Source organism: Lytechinus variegatus, chromosome 18 (genome assembly GCF_018143015.1).
Source record: "Lytechinus variegatus isolate NC3 chromosome 18, Lvar_3.0, whole genome shotgun sequence".
NCBI lineage: Eukaryota > Metazoa > Echinodermata > Echinoidea > Temnopleuroida > Toxopneustidae > Lytechinus > Lytechinus variegatus.
Genome location: NC_054757.1, coordinates 4,725,087 through 4,745,215, shown reverse-complemented (window position 1 = coordinate 4,745,215; position 20,129 = coordinate 4,725,087). Strand labels below are relative to the sequence as shown.

At 33.8% G+C, this 20,129-nt stretch overlaps 1 protein-coding gene across 1 annotated transcript; it reads left to right on the top strand.

The window, feature by feature from the left end:
* The first annotated feature begins 181 nt into the window (after nucleotides 1–181).
* On the top strand, nucleotides 182–20,060 carry LOC121431870 (leucine-rich melanocyte differentiation-associated protein-like). The gene is made up of 7 exons (XM_041629641.1): nucleotides 182–348; nucleotides 1,129–1,229; nucleotides 2,613–2,739; nucleotides 11,730–11,869; nucleotides 14,004–14,127; nucleotides 14,947–15,034; nucleotides 18,135–20,060. Exons 1-7 carry the CDS (start codon nucleotides 259–261, stop codon nucleotides 18,212–18,214), a joined length of 750 nt encoding a protein of 249 aa, XP_041485575.1. The 5' UTR covers nucleotides 182–258; the 3' UTR covers nucleotides 18,215–20,060.
* The last annotated feature ends 69 nt before the right edge of the window (nucleotides 20,061–20,129 follow it).

The following is a 20,129-nucleotide window of genomic DNA, read 5'->3' as shown; positions in this document are numbered from 1 at the left end:
TTCTCTATTGATTCGAATCAACGTTTTTTCTGAGGTGGACGTACATGACCTTTAAGAATTCATTCCATTTTACTAGTAGTTGACGAACGTCGATCTCCGAATTGGTTCCGTCGTATCGTCTCTGTCTACAGCGCCATCTAAAGCTTGGCGCAAGTAATTTCTATTGCACGAATAAAATAGATCGACTTGACTGTAAAATTGTGTTGGACTCTTGTTGACAAGATTTGTGATTAAAGTATTGTCAAATCACGGATCAAAATGTCCGATTCCAATCCCTCTGAGGCAAATGGGGGTCATAGTGAAGAGGATTCTCACGAAAGATTAGGACCTATATTGGAAGGCACCCAGGTGAGTAAAGAGTTGGACTTCTAAAGTCCAATCTAACCGGATTGTAAAGAAAGGACTGGCGTAGCTCAGTCAGTTCAGTCCCATTCACTGATATTCATGCCATTAAAAAAAAGAGAAAGAAATGTCAATGCCATGGGGCTAGAAAGTAGAAGAAAAAGAGTAGATTATTAATGTTAAAGGGGAGAAAGTATGAAGGAAAGAAAAGAAAGAAAGAAAGAAGAAAAATAAATGAAAAAATGAAAGAAAGATAAAGAAACAAAAGAAAGAAAAAAAAGGAATGAAGCAAGGAAAAAAGATTGAAGGGAGGAAAACAATTGGGAGAAAGGAATACAAAAAAGAAAATAGCAATGAATAGTTCTAAGCAAAGATAGATAAAAATGAAATTAAAAAAAGAAAATTACCAGAAAGATAAGGCAGAAATAGAAGTAGAAAGAAGGAAAGAGAGAAAAGAGAAGAAAAGGAATTTTTGTACCTTGAATTATATTAAGGTTCCTGAACTTAAAAGAAAATAATTTTTCTTCTTTTACATGTATGTAATGCTTTAATACATCAAGGCCACGTTGCATAAAAGTTACTATTATGGTATCTTTGCCATCCAATGGTAACTACCATGGTAACGCTGATCAACAGCCAATAAAAATAAGTCAATCCATGCAAGATAACATTGGATGGCAAAGTTACCGTAACTTATATGCAGCAGGGCCCAGAAATGTGTCTCCATTAGCATGTAACATATTTTTATTTGTGAATGATGTAAATTTCTTTTATTCCTTGGAACAGCTTTCCTACATCGAGCATGCATGTGTGAAGATTCCAGAAGAGCTTGGCAAATGGTATGGGTCTAAGGTGAAAAGGGTTGATTTAAGCTTCAATCAAATCAGGTAAGCTACCGATTATTTTTTTTGGATAAAGAATTTTTTTTTAGTCTAAAAAATAGCTTATACTTCACCCCCCCTCCCCATTTGCTAGCTAAATTTCTGCAGGCTCTCTTGAAGAGGAAATCTAGAAATGGTTTGAGATAAGAACACTGTGTTAGGGTAACACTAAAAATTAATGGATTGAAAAACATGATTTTTTTTCTGTGTTGGACACATATTTATCAATATAAGACCAAATACAATAATTAGATTATGGAATTCAAGTCAGCAGTACAACTGGGTGAATTTCCAGTCTTTAGATAAATGTAATATATTCATATTTGTCAGGTCAGAAGTTATTTAGAAACTTGATGTGTATTAAGAGCAAGAGTCTGGTGAGGGGGTAGTATCATGTGACTTGCGAGATGGCTGACTTGAGGGCAAGAGTGTAAGGGAGGCATTTAAAGTGTGGGAGCATCATGGTCTAGTGGTAAGCACTCTCGTCTTTCAATCTGAGGGATGTGGGTTCAATTTCCACCCATGGTGAGTTTTCCTTCAGCAAGAAATTTACCCATATGGTGCTGCACTGAACCCAGGTGAGGTGAATGGGTACCCAGTAGGAAGAAATTATTTTTATGCCAGAGCACCTGTAGGTAGCACGGTTATAGTCAGGGTAATAATATTAAAGGAGAATGAATCCTTTGGAACAATATAGCTTGTGTGAAAACAGAAAAATCAAAGAAACAGATCAACGAAAGTTTGAGGAAAAATCAGACAAATAATGAGAGAGTTATGAGTATTTGAATATTGCAATCACTAATGCTATGGTGATTCTCATATTGGCAATGCACCAAATATGTGTGATGTCACTTGTGAACAACAATTACTTTATTATATATTTCACTTAAACTGCCTCTTTTATCGCATCTATCAGTAGATCATGTATTCTTTTTATGGGAGGGCATGTAATACAGATTTTTAAAGAATACATCATGGATAAAGAGTTTGTATCACCATAAAAAAAGCAAAGAAAAGACACTTTTGGGGTATTTTATAGTCCATCAAAGGGAAAGTTGTTCACATGTGACATCACACATACTTGTCACATTGCCAATGAGAGGATCTCCATAGCATTAGTGATTGCAATATTCAAATGTTCATAACTTTCTCATTATTTGTCAGATTTTTCTCAAACTGTCTTTGTTCTTATTCTTTGATTTTTCTGTTTCGACAGAAACCTACTTGTCCCAAGGGTTTCATTCCCCTTTGATAATAACATACATGTAATGCTCAGTTGAGTACAGTGTATATACATATAGGATTGCGCGATATAAATATACAATTATTATGAAGAAAATAATAAGTCTCATTAATTTTCATTAAAAAAAAATGATTGTTCCTCGGCAGAACTCTTAAGGGTCTGGAGAGCTTCCATCAGCTTGAGGAGTTAGTGATGGACAACAATGATCTGGATGACTCGCTTCACATCCCCCTCATGCCTCACCTGCATACGCTGCATATGAACAAAAACAGAATATCCTTTACAAGAGAAACAATCAGTTGAAATTTGTAGTTGTGGTAATGAAGATAATCCAACCAAAGTATAATCCAAGTGTCTGTATTATGAGTAAAAGCACAAGTAGGATCTACATGTAGTCTGTAGGCTCAGACCTTTGGTTTTCGCAATACGTGTAGTGTATAATGCAGAGTCTGAAGTAGTGAGACTAGATCTTGTAGATCCACTGTGTACTGTGTGGCTGCTTCTTCTAAATTTCTGAAAATATGACACAAAAAGAGTTTTGGGGCGGTATTCTGAAAGCTCAATTAGCATTTTGGTATTATTTATGAAAAGTCACTTAAGTGCCCCTTTCTTTATTTGGCAGGGTTGCATTGCGTGCACTTGCAATAGTAATGACCGTGCGAAGAGGAGTTACAAGACTTTTGGTATTCTGAAAAGTCTCTTAGCGCCCAGTTAGTAGACTTTCCAATGGGGGCAGATAATGGTGATATGAGGTCCATTAAGTCTCATCATCTCTTGCTAAATGTGGCTTTCATTTCTTATATCATCAAATCGGTTTAATACAGCGACCAAAATTAGGAGGAAGGAAGAGAATGAAGGAGAAAGGTATAAAAATGGAATAGAATAAAAGGGGAAGAAGGTGGTATATAGAAACAAGTAAAATAAAGAATAGGGAGTATATTTGGTAATAAAGAAATTAGAAAAGAGGGGAAAAAGAAACGGGAATTGTGTGACTATTGTTGGATATTTTCTTTTATTATTAGCATCAGAAAGTGTTTTGTTTTTGCACAATATTTGACAATAATGAGATTGCCAATCACAGTAGGTGCAGCAATGTTCAGGGGTGAATCAAAAATTGTTTCCGACAATAAAATAATAAGCATATATACCCCTTTACTTTTAGTATTTGAATGAATATTCTCTCATGGAATAATAATAAAAAATAGCGAGTGATGCCATCGTTTTCCCCAACTATAAAATCTCAAATGTCATAACTTTTGTACATCCAAATTTTTAAGATTTCGGCTTTTTTTTAAATTGTGCTTGTCCGATTTTCAAAATCTTTTTATTCAAATCAGCATTTTGTTGGAAAAGATTTCTCATAGAAAAAAAGTATGTTATTTTTAAAATAAGTAGGAATTAAGTTAAAGAACAATCCCCCCCCCAAGACAGAGGAAAATAAGATATTGTGAAAAAAAGACCCAAAAGAAAGAAAGCTACAAATGGATTCAAATAGATGGATGTGAAAATCAGAATGCGTTCGAAAAATAGAAAAGCATAAACAATAAGGAGTGAGAATAGGACAAGACAACAGTCAACTTCAACAAAAAAACGAAACTCTAATCTCTGATGCAAATGAATTTAGCATTATTTTTTAGCAAAAATCTTTGTATCAAAATCGTGTTGCAGTGCAGCAGCATGCAAGGCGCCTCGCTGCAAGCCAGCAAAGTGAAGAAACACTGCGCGATAGTAGAAAATCTTACGTTTTAAGAGCGCATTTGATTGGCTAATTCGGCTCAGTAGGGGAGTGGCCTAAAGGGAGTTAATTGAGCGCTAATAGAGTTTTCAGAATACGAACTTAGAGGTCCATTAGCGCTCCATTAAATGGGTAACTTATGAGGATATTTAAAGGACAAGTCCACCCCAATTAAAACTTGATTTTAATAAAAAGAGAAAAATTCAACACGCATAACACTGAAAATTTAATCAAAATCGGATGTAAAATAAGAAAGTTATGGCATTTTAAAGTTTCGCTTCATTTCAAAAACAGTTGTATGCACATCTCGGTCGGTATGCAAGTGAGGAACTGATGACATCACTCACTATTTCTTTTGTATTTTATTATATGGAATATGAAAAAAAATTTATTTTCTTGTCATTTTCATTTGAAATGAAGTTTCATTCCTCCCTGAACACGTGGAATTCCATAATTTTATCATCTTGTGCTTCAGGCAAAGAGGTCCTAATCGTCAAATTTGTAAAAATTCAAATATTGTATAATTCAAGCAATAAAAAACAAAAGAAATAGTGAGTGAGTGACCTCATCGACTCTCTCATGTGGATGTAACTGGCTCGTTCATATAACTTTTTTGTTGAAAATAAGTGAAACTTTGAAATGTCATAACTTTCTTACATCCGATTTTGATGAAATTTTCAGCATTGTGCTTGTCTGATTTTTCTCCATTGATTCAAATCAACATTTTTCTGAGGTGGACTTGACCTTTAAAGTGTAAAATTTGAGTGTGTGCTTGTAGAGAAAGTACAGTATGATCCATGGTGTATTAATGTATTCAGATACGGGAAGAAATCTGAGAACTTGGTAAAATAAAGTAAGCATAACATTTTTGCCCCTGGGTGGCGGATCTTTCAACAATGATAATTTGTGGTCCCACATGTGCTAACTCAGCAAGAAATTTATCCACACTTTGCTGCATTTGACCCAGGTGAGGTGAATGGGTACCCGGCAGGATTAATTCCTTGAATGCACGAGCAGCTCGAGCTAAAGCCATGCAATAATAATAATACCAATGCACCTCAGAATAGATTGTTTCTAGATCCCTGTAGATGGCGCTATACAAATGCCTATTATTATTTTTATTATTATTAATTTGTGTTGGTGGTCTTCTGTGTGCCTTTCACCTTTAACAATTTGCCAAGTTTGGCTTTGTAAATTAACATTCTAGGAACAATTCACCTTGATTTCTAAGAACTTTCTATTAAAATAATTGTTTGTTGTAACAATTAATTTTGTGACAAATTTCTGTGACAACTTGAGCTTAGGTTTTAATATTGAGGTGTAAATAAGGTAGTTACATGTACATGTATAGAGTAAAAATGGGAGTGGTACCTGTATGCTCAACCATTGTTAACTTACTAGCCTTCAGTCCAGCTGTCATGTTCACTTACTTACTAGATATTTAGAAGATTACACCAATTTCTATTCCCAATTCTATTGATTTCAGCTTTTGATGTATGATTCTACCTTGCATATTTACTCATGACTCATGAGCAGGCTTATGATACTTTGTTTACTTTGGTAGACTTTTGAACATGATTATTGCTCAATGATCTTTAATGATAATGTAGTAAACATGACCTTTGGCAACGTAAAAAGTAATAATTTTGTATGTAAAAGTTGCTGGTGATCGGCTTTCTTAGAAAAGTCAGATAAATGTAGGTGCTGTTTAATATTAAAGAGAGGGCATTGTAGGGCTAGTCTGCAGCACAGACCTTTGGTTTTTCGCACATTTGCATAGTGCACAAGGCAGAGTCTGAAGTAGTGAGACTAGATTCACTATGTATACTGGCTGGCTAAACTGGCTCTTATTTGACACAGACAGAGAGTTTGGAGGCTAGTCTTCACTCAAGGCACGGCTTGGAGTAAAGTGTCAAATTTGAGTCTGTAATTGCAGAATATGACAGGGCAAGGTGAGGTACATGTATAGAGGCGAATCTTATTTTGTCCTTAATGAAAAAATAGATGTGTACATTATGTAGTTTCATGTATGTGAGCCAGCTATCCTGTTTCTTCTTTCTTCCGTCTCCCCCCTCCCCTCATATTTAAAGGGTAGATTGTCATCCCTAATGCCAAGAAATGGTATGATATGTGAAAATGAAGAATACCCTTCCTAAAAAAAAATAATAAATGAAAAAACAAAAGTAAAATAATTTTTTAAAAGCCAAATAAATAATGAATGAATGAATTATTTATTTATCAAATGCATAAATTAATGAATGAAAAAATATATAAATGAATAAATAAATGAATGGATGAATAAATTATCAAAATATTTAAATAAGGAAATTAATAAGTAAATATAATGAATAAATATTTTTTTTAAATAATACAGATCATTAATAATCCTGAACTTCACAAGCAGTGACCCTTCCTTTGTATAGCAATCATACTGTACATTGTTAGTAATTGAAAAATATATGCTATCTATTTCTTTAAACTAATTAATACAATTTTTTTTCTCCATTCCAAGTACGGTATGTCGTGTACATTACATACAAGTTGTTCTTATCATGTTACACAGAACATTTAGAAACCAAAACTCTTTTCTGTGTGAAATTAGATCCCTCTTGGTTCTTTTTTGGCCCTCAGGCTCTTACATGTAAACCTCTTGTCTTCAGCAATCATCACATGTTCTATCCCAATCTGATTTTAATATTTACAGGAAGTAAGTGACATAAAGTACACAAAATGCAATGCTTCCACATTTTTTAAACTAGAATGTGAGCTATTTCATCAGGGCCAAAAGGCATTAACATACAACTAGGTACTAGGTAATATGAAGAAAAGTAGTTTGAAAAACATTACAAGACATCTTGTTATTGTATTGTTTTTATTTTTTCCTTCATCCATTTTGCTGATTGATAAAGTGTATTTAATTTGTGTTTACTAATTGTGTACTTTTCTTCTGGGCCACAAAGGCACAAACCCTTGTATACATGTAACTAAACAATATGGAAAAAGGGTAAAAAACACCTTGTAATTGTACTGTGTGTCATGACATCTGTTTTGCTGATGGATGCATGAACATTCATACAAGTATGGGGGGGGGGGGGGGGGTTACAAGCAACCTCCCACCCCCCCCCCCCAAAAAAAAATGTGAGAATATGAGAGTATACATGTATAAGACTTCTTGCTATTGTATTGCCATGGATATGGATATTCATTTTGCTCCTTGGCAGGAAATGTCACTCTTGTCACCCATTTCCTTATGCCCATGTATTTTGTAGGGCAGTATATAAAATGAACCTGAGAATACCGAAAGTAAAAAAATATATATTGACCTTTTTTTTCCTACATGTACCTCATACTGTAAGTGGGAACTGGAAACTGGTACATCGGTATAATAAGCCAGTTCGTAGTTCCTTTCTGCGCATGATCAAAAGATTATACGCATGATCAGAAGAAGGTCATTTGCACTAAAGTGACATGGTGCTTTAAAATCTAATGAGATAAGCACCAACTTTGATGTCTTGATTATTCATATATTCTTTTGAATTGTCGTTTTCATTTACATCCACAAAAAACAATGCTTCCACGAACGACTGGTATTTCACAGTTTGTCAAGTACATTGTGCAACATGCTAAGATATATGCATTCAAAGTAGGAATGCAACAAATACCTTCATTAAGTGTTCATTGCTGTGCTATTCTAGTCACCTGGGGCGGTATTCTGAAAACGTTCTTATCTTAATTTTGTTCTTATCTACGTCACTTTCTTAAATTGGTATTCTGAAAACGTTCTTATCTTTTTCTTATCTTTTGTTCTTATCTTTGTTCTTATCTTGCTCTCCACCCCCAATGCTGAGCGCGTAAATTTACAACTCGCGCATATAATACCAAAGCGCGCTAAAAGATAAGAACAGAATGTAGATAAGTGGTATTCTGAAAACGTTCTTATCTTTTTTCTTTCTTATCTTTCACGATATTTAAGATAATATTTAAGATAGCTAGAAGGTTATCACATCTCACGATGTCCGCGTTTTTTCTTGCTCAAAATCGATGGCCTCTAGTAGTAACAAGTACCCACAAGTATTCCTCCCACCATTTGTTTCATTCACCCTTTATTTTGCCCGTCTCTTTTTTCTATCCCTTCTTTCTTTTCCATTTTTTATTCCTTTCTATCTGTCTGTCTTTCTTCCTTTCTATCTGTCTGTCTTTGTCCTTTCTATCTGTCTGTCTTTCTTCCTTTCTATCTGTCTGTCTTTCTTTCTTCCTTTCTATCTGTCTGTCTTTCTTCCTTTCTATCTGTCTGTCTTTCTTCCTTTCTATCTGTCTGTCTTTCTCCCTTTCTATCTGCCTGTCTTTCTTCCTTTCTATCTGTTTGTCTTTCTTCCTATCTGTTTCATTCTTCATTTATGTCTTTACTTTTGTTCTGTTTGAATCTTTTAATTTTTTTTCTTTTGCTTTGTTTCATTCATACTTCATCTTTCTTCCTTTTTATTTTCCCTTTTCGTTTTATCCCTTTTTTTTCTTTACTGAGTCTTTTTTCTGCTTTCCCCCCGTTTCTTTTCCTTTTCTTTCTTTTTCTTTTTTCTTTCTTTCTTCCTTCACTTGTTTGTAATCTTTATTTTTCTTCCATTCTTTCGTTTTTATACATGCTTTTCCTTTTTTAATCATTCATTTCATTTCCCCCTTTTTCTTCCTTCCCTTTAATAATTCTTAAATTTTCTTGTTTTTTTATTTCTGCTTTCTGACACTTTTGTGTCTTTTTTTACTTTCTTTCTTTTTTTTCTTTATTTTGCTCATTCTTTTTTCGTTCGTTCTTTATTTACTCTTTTTCTTTACTTTCTTTCTTCTCTCTGTCTTTCTTCTATTAACTTTTTCTTTATTCTTTCCATTGATATTTTTTTCGGGTTTTTTCCCCCAACTTTTTATTTTCCCTTTCGTTTTCTCTTTCTTTCTTTCTTTCTTTCTTTCTTTCTTTCCTTCTCTCTTTCTTTTTTTCTTTCTTTCTTTCCTTATTTCTTTTTTCTATGAATTTACCTTTCTTTCTTTATCTTTTTGTAGTCTTTATATTTGCGTCAAATTTCCTTTCATTTTTTTTTCTCTCATCTTTATTTCTTTGTTTAATTTTCTTTTTTTTTCTCTCTTCCTTCACTTTTTACATTTTTATTCCCTTTTTCTCTTTCTTTTTATTTCTTTCTAACTTTCTTTCAGTCGTTTTTTTTAGACTTTTTTTCTTTTTCGGTTCCTTGTTAATTTATTTTATCTTATATTAGTTTGACCTTTTTCTATTTTTGTGTGTATTCCTTTTAGTTAATTTCTTTTTTTCCTTCATTTTTGTTCCTTCACTTTATCATGGATAATTGTTCTATTTTCTTTCTTCCTTTTCCTTCTTTTATTCATTCTATTTTCTTTCTTTTTTATTTTTGAATTCTTTTTGCTTGCTTTCTTTCGTTTACTCCTTATTTTTTTCATTTATTTTCTGCTTTGTTCCTTTCATCTTTTTTTCTGCTTCATTCTGACTCTTTTCTGTCTTCTTTCTTTCATACCTACTTACTTTCTTTCTTCATATTTTGTTCTTTATTCGTACCTGCTTTATTTACTTTTCTTACTTTTTTTTGCACGTGGACGTCTCGAAATAATAAAATCAGTCAGTGCGTATAAAATGCCTATTTCGCGCAATGCGCCAGAAACGGTGAACGCGCAGCGCCCATGATATTCTCTTCACATAAGGAACGCTTCTATTGGTTAAACTGCCAATATAAAGCGCATTTTGATTGGCAAAATCTTAAAAATGGGCGTGTTGGAGATAAGAAGGGGGCAGTCCTTACAAAGATAAGAACGCGTTAAGAAGATTTTCAGAATACCGATTTGCAATGATTTTAGCGTCTTCTTATCTCAGTGAGATAAGATAAAAGATAAGAACAAAGATAAGAACGTTTTCAGAATACCACCCCTGGTCTATTCAATTTCTCCATCCTGCTATGTAAGGCCAGCTTACGTAATATCTTGCTTTGAAATCTGCCTATCATGATTAAAGAAATGAAAGGTCATTTGACCAAACTTGCCCATGAAGTAACTACGAACTGGTCTATTAAACCATGTGATATCCTATCTTCTTCAATAATTCATTTTATTGAACCATGTGATATCCTATCTTCTTCAATAATTCATTTTATTACCAACACAAGCATGAAGTTGATTTATTGTTCTGTGCATTCGTGTCTAAATTGTATCCTTAACGGTACTGTACATGGAGCATTTTTCAGGACTTTGATACTTGTTCAATATGTATTTCTCAAATTTAGAAACACTGACTTGGTTGAGAAGATCCTTAAAATAATATAATGCCTAAGAAGACAATGTACGTTCAGATAAAGTTGTACAAAATTTTGAAATGTTTGAAATCTGAATTAAAAACTTAAGATGGCTTTGTTGTGTATAGAAGTGATAACTGTACATTCACGTGAAAAGTAAACTCTATTATTATCATTATTATTATTACTTACATGTACATGTATGTGCAAAGTAAAGTCATTTCATGGATATATTTTCTCATTATGAATACTTTGTGTGAAATGCAACCACGGTGCACATTATGATAACAATTCAAGAGGAAACTTAACTTTTTAAAATAGTTTTTTGCTTGGTTTTGATTTCTCATTATGAGTGAAATCCAACTGTTGTGTACAATTATGATAACCATTATTCTGAAAAAATATGACATTTTGAACGGTTTGAATTTCTCAATGTGAATGCTTTGTTTGATATTCAACTGTAAATATGTAAATATGCCGCTATTATTATTATTATTATTACTGTTGTGTAAAATTACTTGTATGGTGATAACCATTCGTGGGAAAAGTAATCTTTATCAATTTGCATGGTTTTAATTTTCACATTATTAATGCTTTGTATGAAATACAATTGTTCTGTATTACCATTCACGAGAAAAGTAAACTTAACAGTTTGCATGGTTTAATGCTCACATTATTAGAGCTTTGTGAGGAATGCAATGTTTGCACACTTACATGTATATAATAATGTATTCATGTGCAAAATAAACTTAGCATTTTGCATAGTTTTATTCACACATTATGATAATTATGGTCTTTCTTTGTACTTTATGACATTCTTTGCATCCAAAGGCTGAATTACACATACTTTTACAATGATTCACAAAGAAATTTGATTGAATTGTAGGTGCATGTACACACAAAAAGGTAGAATCAAATAATATCAGTACTTGATATAAGGTTTATAGGTTAAACTCCTTTCAATTTTGCAAAGATAATCAGGAAAAAACACTAAAAATTAGGAAAATGGGAGTTCCTGAAGTGACAAATACAAATTATTCATCAGGAAATAAGCTGAATAATTGAACACATGGCAATAAAAGAAAGAACAACAGTAAACAAAACATTCCATGCAGCCAAAGGCTGAATTTTAAAATTAATCACGATTGATTGCTATTATTCATATTTTGTGTGAAATGCACAGTGTTTTACTGCAGATTTTCTATATAGACCTTAACATAGCGTACATATCAGATATTAACAGTCTCATGGACAAGCTCCAGATGTCTGTTCCATCTCTCACATTCCTTAGTCTCCTTGGTAACGAAGCTTGCCCGAACGAGCTCTCAAGCTCGGAGAAAGATGAAGAAGATTACCAAAGATACAGGTAGGTCATTCTTGAGCAATCCTATTAGTGCCCCAAAAGACATAAAGACAAGAAAATTCATTAAAAAAACAAGATTTGTAGTCCTGAGAGAACAGGAAATGCATGTATTCTGTATCTGTCAAATTTTTGTCAGGTATAGAAGACAATTTTTCTGGGTTTTCTTCAAGTTTACTTCATTAGGACAAGAAGACAAAGATACAAGCTCTTGGATCTATTTAAGTTGATTTCATCAAGACAAGACTACAAAGAGACAATATATTGCATCTCTTTATGACTTCATTAGGACAAAGACAAAAATCAAGACTTGTATCTCTTAAAATAAGACAAAAATACCAAATCTTGGAACTCTTCAAGTGGACATTGATAGGACAAGAAGACAAGATGAAAATGAATGATAAGACAAGAGGCTAGATCTTAGAACATATTTTTCTAGTCCTCACAAAGTTGAGTGGATGAGATCTGGAATCTTGGCTTTATGTGTTCTCATCTTTATCAAGTCGGCAGATCATATCAGGATCTTGGCTTTTCATTTTGTTTTCCAGACAAAGTGGACTTGTTCCATCTAATACCCTTTTCATAAACCTATCCTCCAATTAGCCGCCTAAGAGTAATGCGGATAATTCAATAAAAATTGCGTTCATAAACTTCGAAAATAAGCCGCATTATTTTTACGAGCGCCCGTCCTGAAAAAGGTGGATAATCGCCATGACAACTGGACACGCCCCCTACGATGCGGTTGTGTTGGAAAAGGATGACCTTGTGACCGCACCATGGCAATTATCCGCATTATTTGGAAATGCGTTCATAAACTCAAAATCTTATCCCGATGCCGCTATTATGCGGATAATAGCAGCATCAGAGTAATGCGGATAACTCTTGTCCTCCTCCAATTTTACGACCAAATTATGCTGCTATTAGCCGCCTAATTCATAGTAGTTGGGTTTATGAAAGGGGTATTAGAATCATGTCTTTTTTTTTGGGGGGGGGGGTGGTCTTCTTAGTTCTCATCCTGACTAATTATGTTGTGTTATGTGGCACTTTCATACATTTCTCTTTTTCTCTGAAAAATGTTTGTTGTGTGTATTATGTATTACATTGCATTTTCTTGTTTTCAGTTGTAGATGCCTGTTTTTAAAACTTGGCCACAACGACTTTTGGCTCAGATTAGAACAGCACATGAGCGATTCTCTGGAACTTTTCTTAGCATGTGATAGTTTTGCTAGTTATATAATTTTTAAGCTCTGTGTGGTGCATATCCTAAAGAGAGTTTAACAAAAGCATTATTTTACATCAACTTTGTTTATAGTGCTTTCAGTTTGGGACAACTGGAAGTGACAAAAATATCAAACAGAAGAAGTTTAATCTATCAACATTCTGAGACGGATGATGCATTGACATTCTCAAAGTGAGAACACTATAGGGAAATCATAGTAATTGGTTCAATCAGATTGTTTTCATGAAATTAAAACTGCTTTTTTTAAAACGGGTAAATCAAAGAAATATTACATGTAAGTTCTAAAAGGAAGACCGATTTTGAAAAATATTCTTAAGGGAATATTTCTATTAAATTTTATTGATATTTTACTCACGACCAACTAAAAATGATTTTTTTTGGAATTATGGACAATAGATAAGCATTAGTCGGGCAGCATATATCATGATTTACCGCCTTCTTCGAAAAATTGGCTAAGTCTGATTTTTCACTTTTATGTGATTGGTTACATCACAAGGAGCAACTTTCAACTTGGTGACAAATTTCTAATGGTCATCTTGACCATGTTAGGGGTCAAAATAAGGTCAATAGGGGTCAATTTTTTATATTGCCCCAATTCTGTCAAATGACACTTTTTTGTTGAGTATAACAAGACAAACAATTTGATGTGTCATTTGAGAGAATTGGAGCAATTTAAAAAATTGACCCCCATTGACCTTATTTTGACCCCCAACATGGTCAAAATGACATATGCTGCCTGACTACATTTCATGAAATTAAATATGTGAATTCTCAGCAACTTTGGGCTGTTATATAGGTATACAAGTCAATTTGACTATTGTTGTGAAATTGCTGTTTTTCTTTTCACTAAAATGACTCTGCACTTTTTATGAGATTATTTTTTATTTTTTTTTTTTGCAGATATTTTGTGATCTACAGTATACCTACACTCAAGTTTCTTGACCACAGACCAGTATCGATGAAAGAAAGAAATGAAGCAAAGAGAATAGGTTCACTCATGAAGGTAGCCAGACCAGCTGATGTGGTAAGTGGATTTCTGTGCCATCATAGTCGGATCTTTCAGACTTCAATTTGACTCTTAAAGAGCGGAGTCCTTTCTATTTCCTTCTTCATTGTCATCATCATTGTGATCCTCATTCGTAGAGGATTCATATGTGGACGCTTCTCTCCTTTTTCTGCCTTGTCATCAATATTATCATCATTCATTAGCAGCATCATCACTATCTTAATTATTATAATCATCATGAGCATCATCATTATTATCATCATCATCACCATAATCATCATCATCATCACCACCTCCGTCATCGTAATTACCAATAAATGTATAATTGCTGATGTGGTTTACGGTACACCATGTGGAGTGTTATAGAAACAGTGGATAGAAGAAGAGAAGAAGTGGATAGGCGAGAAAGTGGAGATTTGAAAGTAGAGTATTCTTTCTTGAAAATAGTCCTGAAAAGAACTGTAAACCAGAAGGAATGTTGAGTGAGATCAGCTTGAGTAGTAGAGCTGATGAGGAGATGCTGGCTTGAGTCGGCGAGTAGAGATGATGAGTAGTAGAGAGACTCGACGTTTCGGACAGGTTGACTGTCCGTCTTCAGGAGTGTTGTCTGTATGTTGTCATCTTTTATTTGTGTCAGGACAACACTGAGATTGCTAATATTCTATAACACTATACATGATCCACTATTCACCTCTTTCATCCCTTTTCTCTTACTCCTCCCTCTCCTTCTCTTCCTCCTCCTCTTTCCATCTCTTCCTCCTCCTTCTCCTACCCCTCTTCATCATTATCATTCTTATCACCAATAATTGTATACTATGTTATTTTTATTTGATACAGGACGATGCTGAGGATGCCTTATCTGCTAATACGACTCATTATTCTCCTCTTCCGTCACAAACAAGAAATTTAGATGGAGATCACCAAGGTAACAGCTCAATTCACTTTCCTTACATTACCAAGGCATTTTATTACCACTGCCTCTCTCCACCCAGGAGAGTATATCATAAAGCTGTATATAAAAAAGTAATGGGCAAATTTACAAGTGGCAAGAATATGAAGTGCAACAAAATATATATTTACCAATACATTTTATATGCACTGCCTCTCTCCACCCAGGGCCATGAATCTGTTTATAAAGTAATGAGCAAATTTACAAGTGACAAGAATATGAAGTGCATAAGAAAATATTCACCAAGGCATTTTATAAGCACTGCCTCTCTCCACCCAGGAGAATGTTTCATAAATCTGTTTATAAAGTAATGAGCATGTTTACAAGTGGAAAGAATATGAAGTGCAACAAAATATATTTACCAAGGCATTTTACATGCACTGCTCCTGTCCACCCGGGCCCCCGGGGAGTATTTCATAATTAAAGAAAATTCTGAAAACATAAACAACTTTATTAATGACTGGCATATGAAGTGCAAAAATAAATTTACAGTACTATAATAGAGCTGGATCGGCTAGAATGTAAAATGTTGAGCACTATGCCTATTATATCTCAGTTATCTATTCGTTCGGGTCGACTTTTTGCTGGGGCGGACTTGTTCTTTTGTTAAAACTTTGATGCATGTCCAACAACCTGTTATATGTTTCAGTGCTCCATTCGACCTTGTTAAACGCCTTTTTGTTCAATTACACCGATTAATCGTTCTCTTTATAATCCAATAATACACAATGCTATCCAAGGATTGCCAATTGTTACGCATTTCTTTTCCCTGTTATTCTTACCGTTTCCGTTTCACACGTGTTAAATACTTATTGATTTTTTTTACCAACTTAATTCCCGCCCGCCACTCATTTATGTTTCCTGGTACTTTTGCAAAGTCGAATGGAGGTCACTATGCATTCTGTATTGACTGGGTGTTTTTATTTATGTATTTATTTACTTATTTATTTTTATCTTTTCACCTGTATATGATATAAACCTTGTTTGTATATTTGCGTTTTTGTCAATTTATTTGTTATATTTTTTACCTTGTACTAGCATTTGTAATTCAGCCTTTGGCTGCAACGAATGTTTTTGAGTATCAATAAAGACCATTATTATTATTATTATCATAATGTGGTGCTCAAAAGTTAGTGAACCCCTCAAGGAAATGGTCATATTTGAGGTGTTCAAGTTTCTGTCATATTTTGAATATTTATACTTCAGTCACATTTGCTCTCCGGCGGCCGTACGGTGAGTTGAAAAGAGCTGTTTTGACATATTTTGTAATAGCTATATATAGGTGGTTTGAATAAAAAGGATTTTGACTCCATGTGGCTGCCAGAGAGCAAATGTTACTGAGGTGTGCATTGGGAAGTCAGTTGATATTGTAATCTTTCAGTTAAGTGCATTTCTCTGGGCTAGCCGAACATTGTAGTGTTGTCTATATATGCAACACTCAGTATGAAGGAGTGCATATTGTGGTGGGGTTTACTAACTTCATATGAAGCAAAGCACTATGGCTAGTTTATTCAGGCTTTTGATTGAAAATACGATATGCCTTCACGATTCATAGCATTTTAATCGTCCCTTGCCTCTGTAAAACTTTCTTGTCCCTTGTAATCCATATGTTTACAAAATGTTACCGGTACTGAGATTTTTCTGCTGTTAACAGAACAATCGTTTAGACACTTTGACAACAAATCATTAGGTGACGGATAAGAATGAAATAAGAATTTGTGGAGCGTTGTGGCCCAGTGGATTAGTCTTCAGACTTTGAAACAGAGGGTCGTGGGTTCGTATCCCAGCCATGGCGTAATTTCCTTCAGCAAGAAACTGATCCACAATGTGCTGCACTCAACCCAGGTGAGGTAAATGGGTACCGGTAGGAAGAAATTCCCTAAAAAGTTGTGTGCGCTATAAACGCCTAGCTTAGCCGGTAGTATAGGAGCGCCTTGAGCACCTAACAAGGTGGATATATGCGCAATATAAATACCCTATATTATATAAGATAATGGATTGGTAAATGATGTTATGTTTGTTGACCCTTGATCCGTCATAATCTCAATAGTGATTCACCCCTCAAGTGGTCTTTTGTTTTTGGGTCTAAAAATATTGTCTTCCTCTTTTGAATTGTTATACTGCAATTTAATTGTGATAATACTACTAATGATAACAATAATGATAGTGTGTTATGAGGTTCTCAATCCATTCTGTAGAGGGCTCAAGGTACACTGTATGTTATGAAATTTTAAAGAAATATTGTTGATGTTTTGTGCAAAATGGGTTTTAAAAAGAAGAGAGACTACGGCCCATATTCTTTAGTCGGGTTCAATTCAAACTCAGGTCAAAAGTAGTGGTTTAATCACGGATAGCAAAATGTGACATAAATCTCTAGCAGTAGAGGTTCATAATATCAGCTCAATTGACTCGCAAACTGTCTGGGAAGGATAAATACAATAATTGTCTTCACCATTAAAGAATTAGGAAAGAGCACAGCAAACACAATAAACGTACCATGTGAACAAATTTTGACACGTTTGGCTTCCCATACTTTTAGCACAGAGTTAGACCATGGTCTTAGTTAAATCCCACTTCAAAATATGGGCCTATATATCTATGCACATATTTTATAGCAGAAATTTGGTTATATGTTTGGAGCCAGAATATAATCTGTTTACAATTCCTTTGGGTACCCAAGACATTGATATCATGCATTCTTCATTTTCTTCCATTTTGTTGTTGTTGACCTTTTTCATATTTTTGTATAATTTGTCAATTTTCTTAATTGTGGAAAATGAATGAAAGGAAATTATTTTAACACAGAGTATGATTTCTCTTCTGATTTTTTATACTAACACTGTGGGAAGGAACAGGCAATGTGTGTTCAGTAGTTTGTCTACCATTTTTCTCTTCCGTTGTATACAGTTAAGGTAATGCTTTGAGAATTCTAGAAATCTTTAAATCATGTCATATATATAAAAAAAGAAGAAAATCTTCAAGTACATGTGGGTGCTGTAAAAATGTCTACCCCCAAAAAAGCTTTGAGAATCAATTCTAATCATGTCATATTTTCCTTCTTTTTTTTCTTCTGTAGGTACATACGGGCGCTGCAAATATGTCTATTATGGCCGCCACTCGGAAGGAAACAGATTTATCCGGAACAATGACCTTTGACCTGGTGACCTTTGCACCCGGTGACACCCTTTGACCAAAACACATCCATAGGGATCAAAAGAGCATGAGGTTTTTCAACATCTTAATGAAAGTCTAATATATTCTATAATCCCATCTGCAAATACCAATGGTTAACTGCTGACATGCCTCAGTTGCTGATTGGCATCAGATAATACACATAAATCGCATACACTGTAGAGGTGATGTGTTCTCTGTTGTTACTAGTTAAACTAGAATGCATTATTCTTGTGAATTAGAGGTGCGCATTATGCCAATAATATCAAATATTGAGATAATTCTATAGCTATATTCAGACTTTTCAAGTACTGTTACATTGAAACCAGTTTGAGGATTGGCTTTAGCATCACTTATTTTCATACTTGCGAGTGTTGAAATATAATTCAGACATGCCTGTATAAGCTGCATCAAAATTGCTTGTACCTTTATATCTTCATCAAAGTGAACTACAACTTCCTTATTAACTGAATCACAGTTGTCTCAGTTTGTTTAGACCTTTGGTGAGGCATTTATCCTCATGACCAAGTCCCTTGGATAGGACCTTAAGCCACTGGTGCTCTAGTTGCTTACTAGTTACTATTGAACAGGCATGTAATATGCTTTTCTTAGCAGTTGGGCAAAATAACCACCACTAAGGAATAGACAATAACTTATGAATCATAGCTTTATATTTAATATCTCGTACAAATAATGTTAGTATTTTTCGGAACAATTAAAAAAACACATTAAAAATGTCTTCCTATCTTTTTTAATAGTTTGTATACTGATTGATTGGTGCCAGCTTCATTTTGAAATTTTTGCTTTAAAATTATAAGGCAAGACTAAATGCAAACCATAATGATGAAGTAAAATATTAACATCTCAATTTTAGCTCCAATGGCACTTTCTATTTGTGGAACTTACTCTATTTGTTTTTCTTACCAGTTTTACAATGGTATGGACAAAATATGTTCATGTTAATGTTAATCAAATCAAATACTTAAGGCTTATTGGACACCTGCTTTATATACATATGATATTAAGGTCTATTGATTTTGTTATTGCATTCATGTATATACATTGCATGTGTCGTAATATTTATTATGATAATTATCTGTATAGATTATCTATTTTTGTGCAAATATATGTATTTTAACGCATCTATATGTATATCACGGATAAATTGAAAAAAAAGTATATTGATTGAATTTGTATTTCTCTTTGAAAATGTGTCAAAATTATGTTTTCTATTAATCACTAGAAATTTTCATGATTTCAAATGTATTTATCATTCTGTCTAAATGTAGTTTAAACTTGTTAGCCCAAATTTACAGAGGAGGTTTCTAATTTCTCCTAACCAATTACCATACATGTAGTTGCAAACCTTCCATTGGTTTCCTGCATAGGACCATGTCAAAGTTTTCTAGAGTGTGTACATGGGTGCTTACTTTTGATTATATTGATTTGTTTTTAGACATTTAAACAGGAAGACTAGTAGTGAGTGAGATTGTGCCTTGGTTATTTAACTACTTTGTCAGCTGGAATAATATTGAGTACATATTATGATCTTGGATTAGTAAATTATACTATATTCACACAATTTTTTGAGCAAATTTGCTCAAGAAATGGCTGAAAAATATCCTTTTGATGGCATCATCCATTTGAGCACACACACATTCATAAACAAAAAAGGAATTCTGTTTGCCAGCATAAAAAAAACTGATGCTCCTTGTCTGTTTTTAACACTGATTTGAAGGCATGGAGGCATCTGAGCATGTTTAATTAAGTTTGACCATTAATGATAATAATAGGCATTTATAGAAAGATTAATAATTTTCTGCTGCTCTTTACATTTGGGCTATTCCACGGTTACTCACGTTACATTTGGAGACACCTTGACTCACACTTAGAGCTGTTA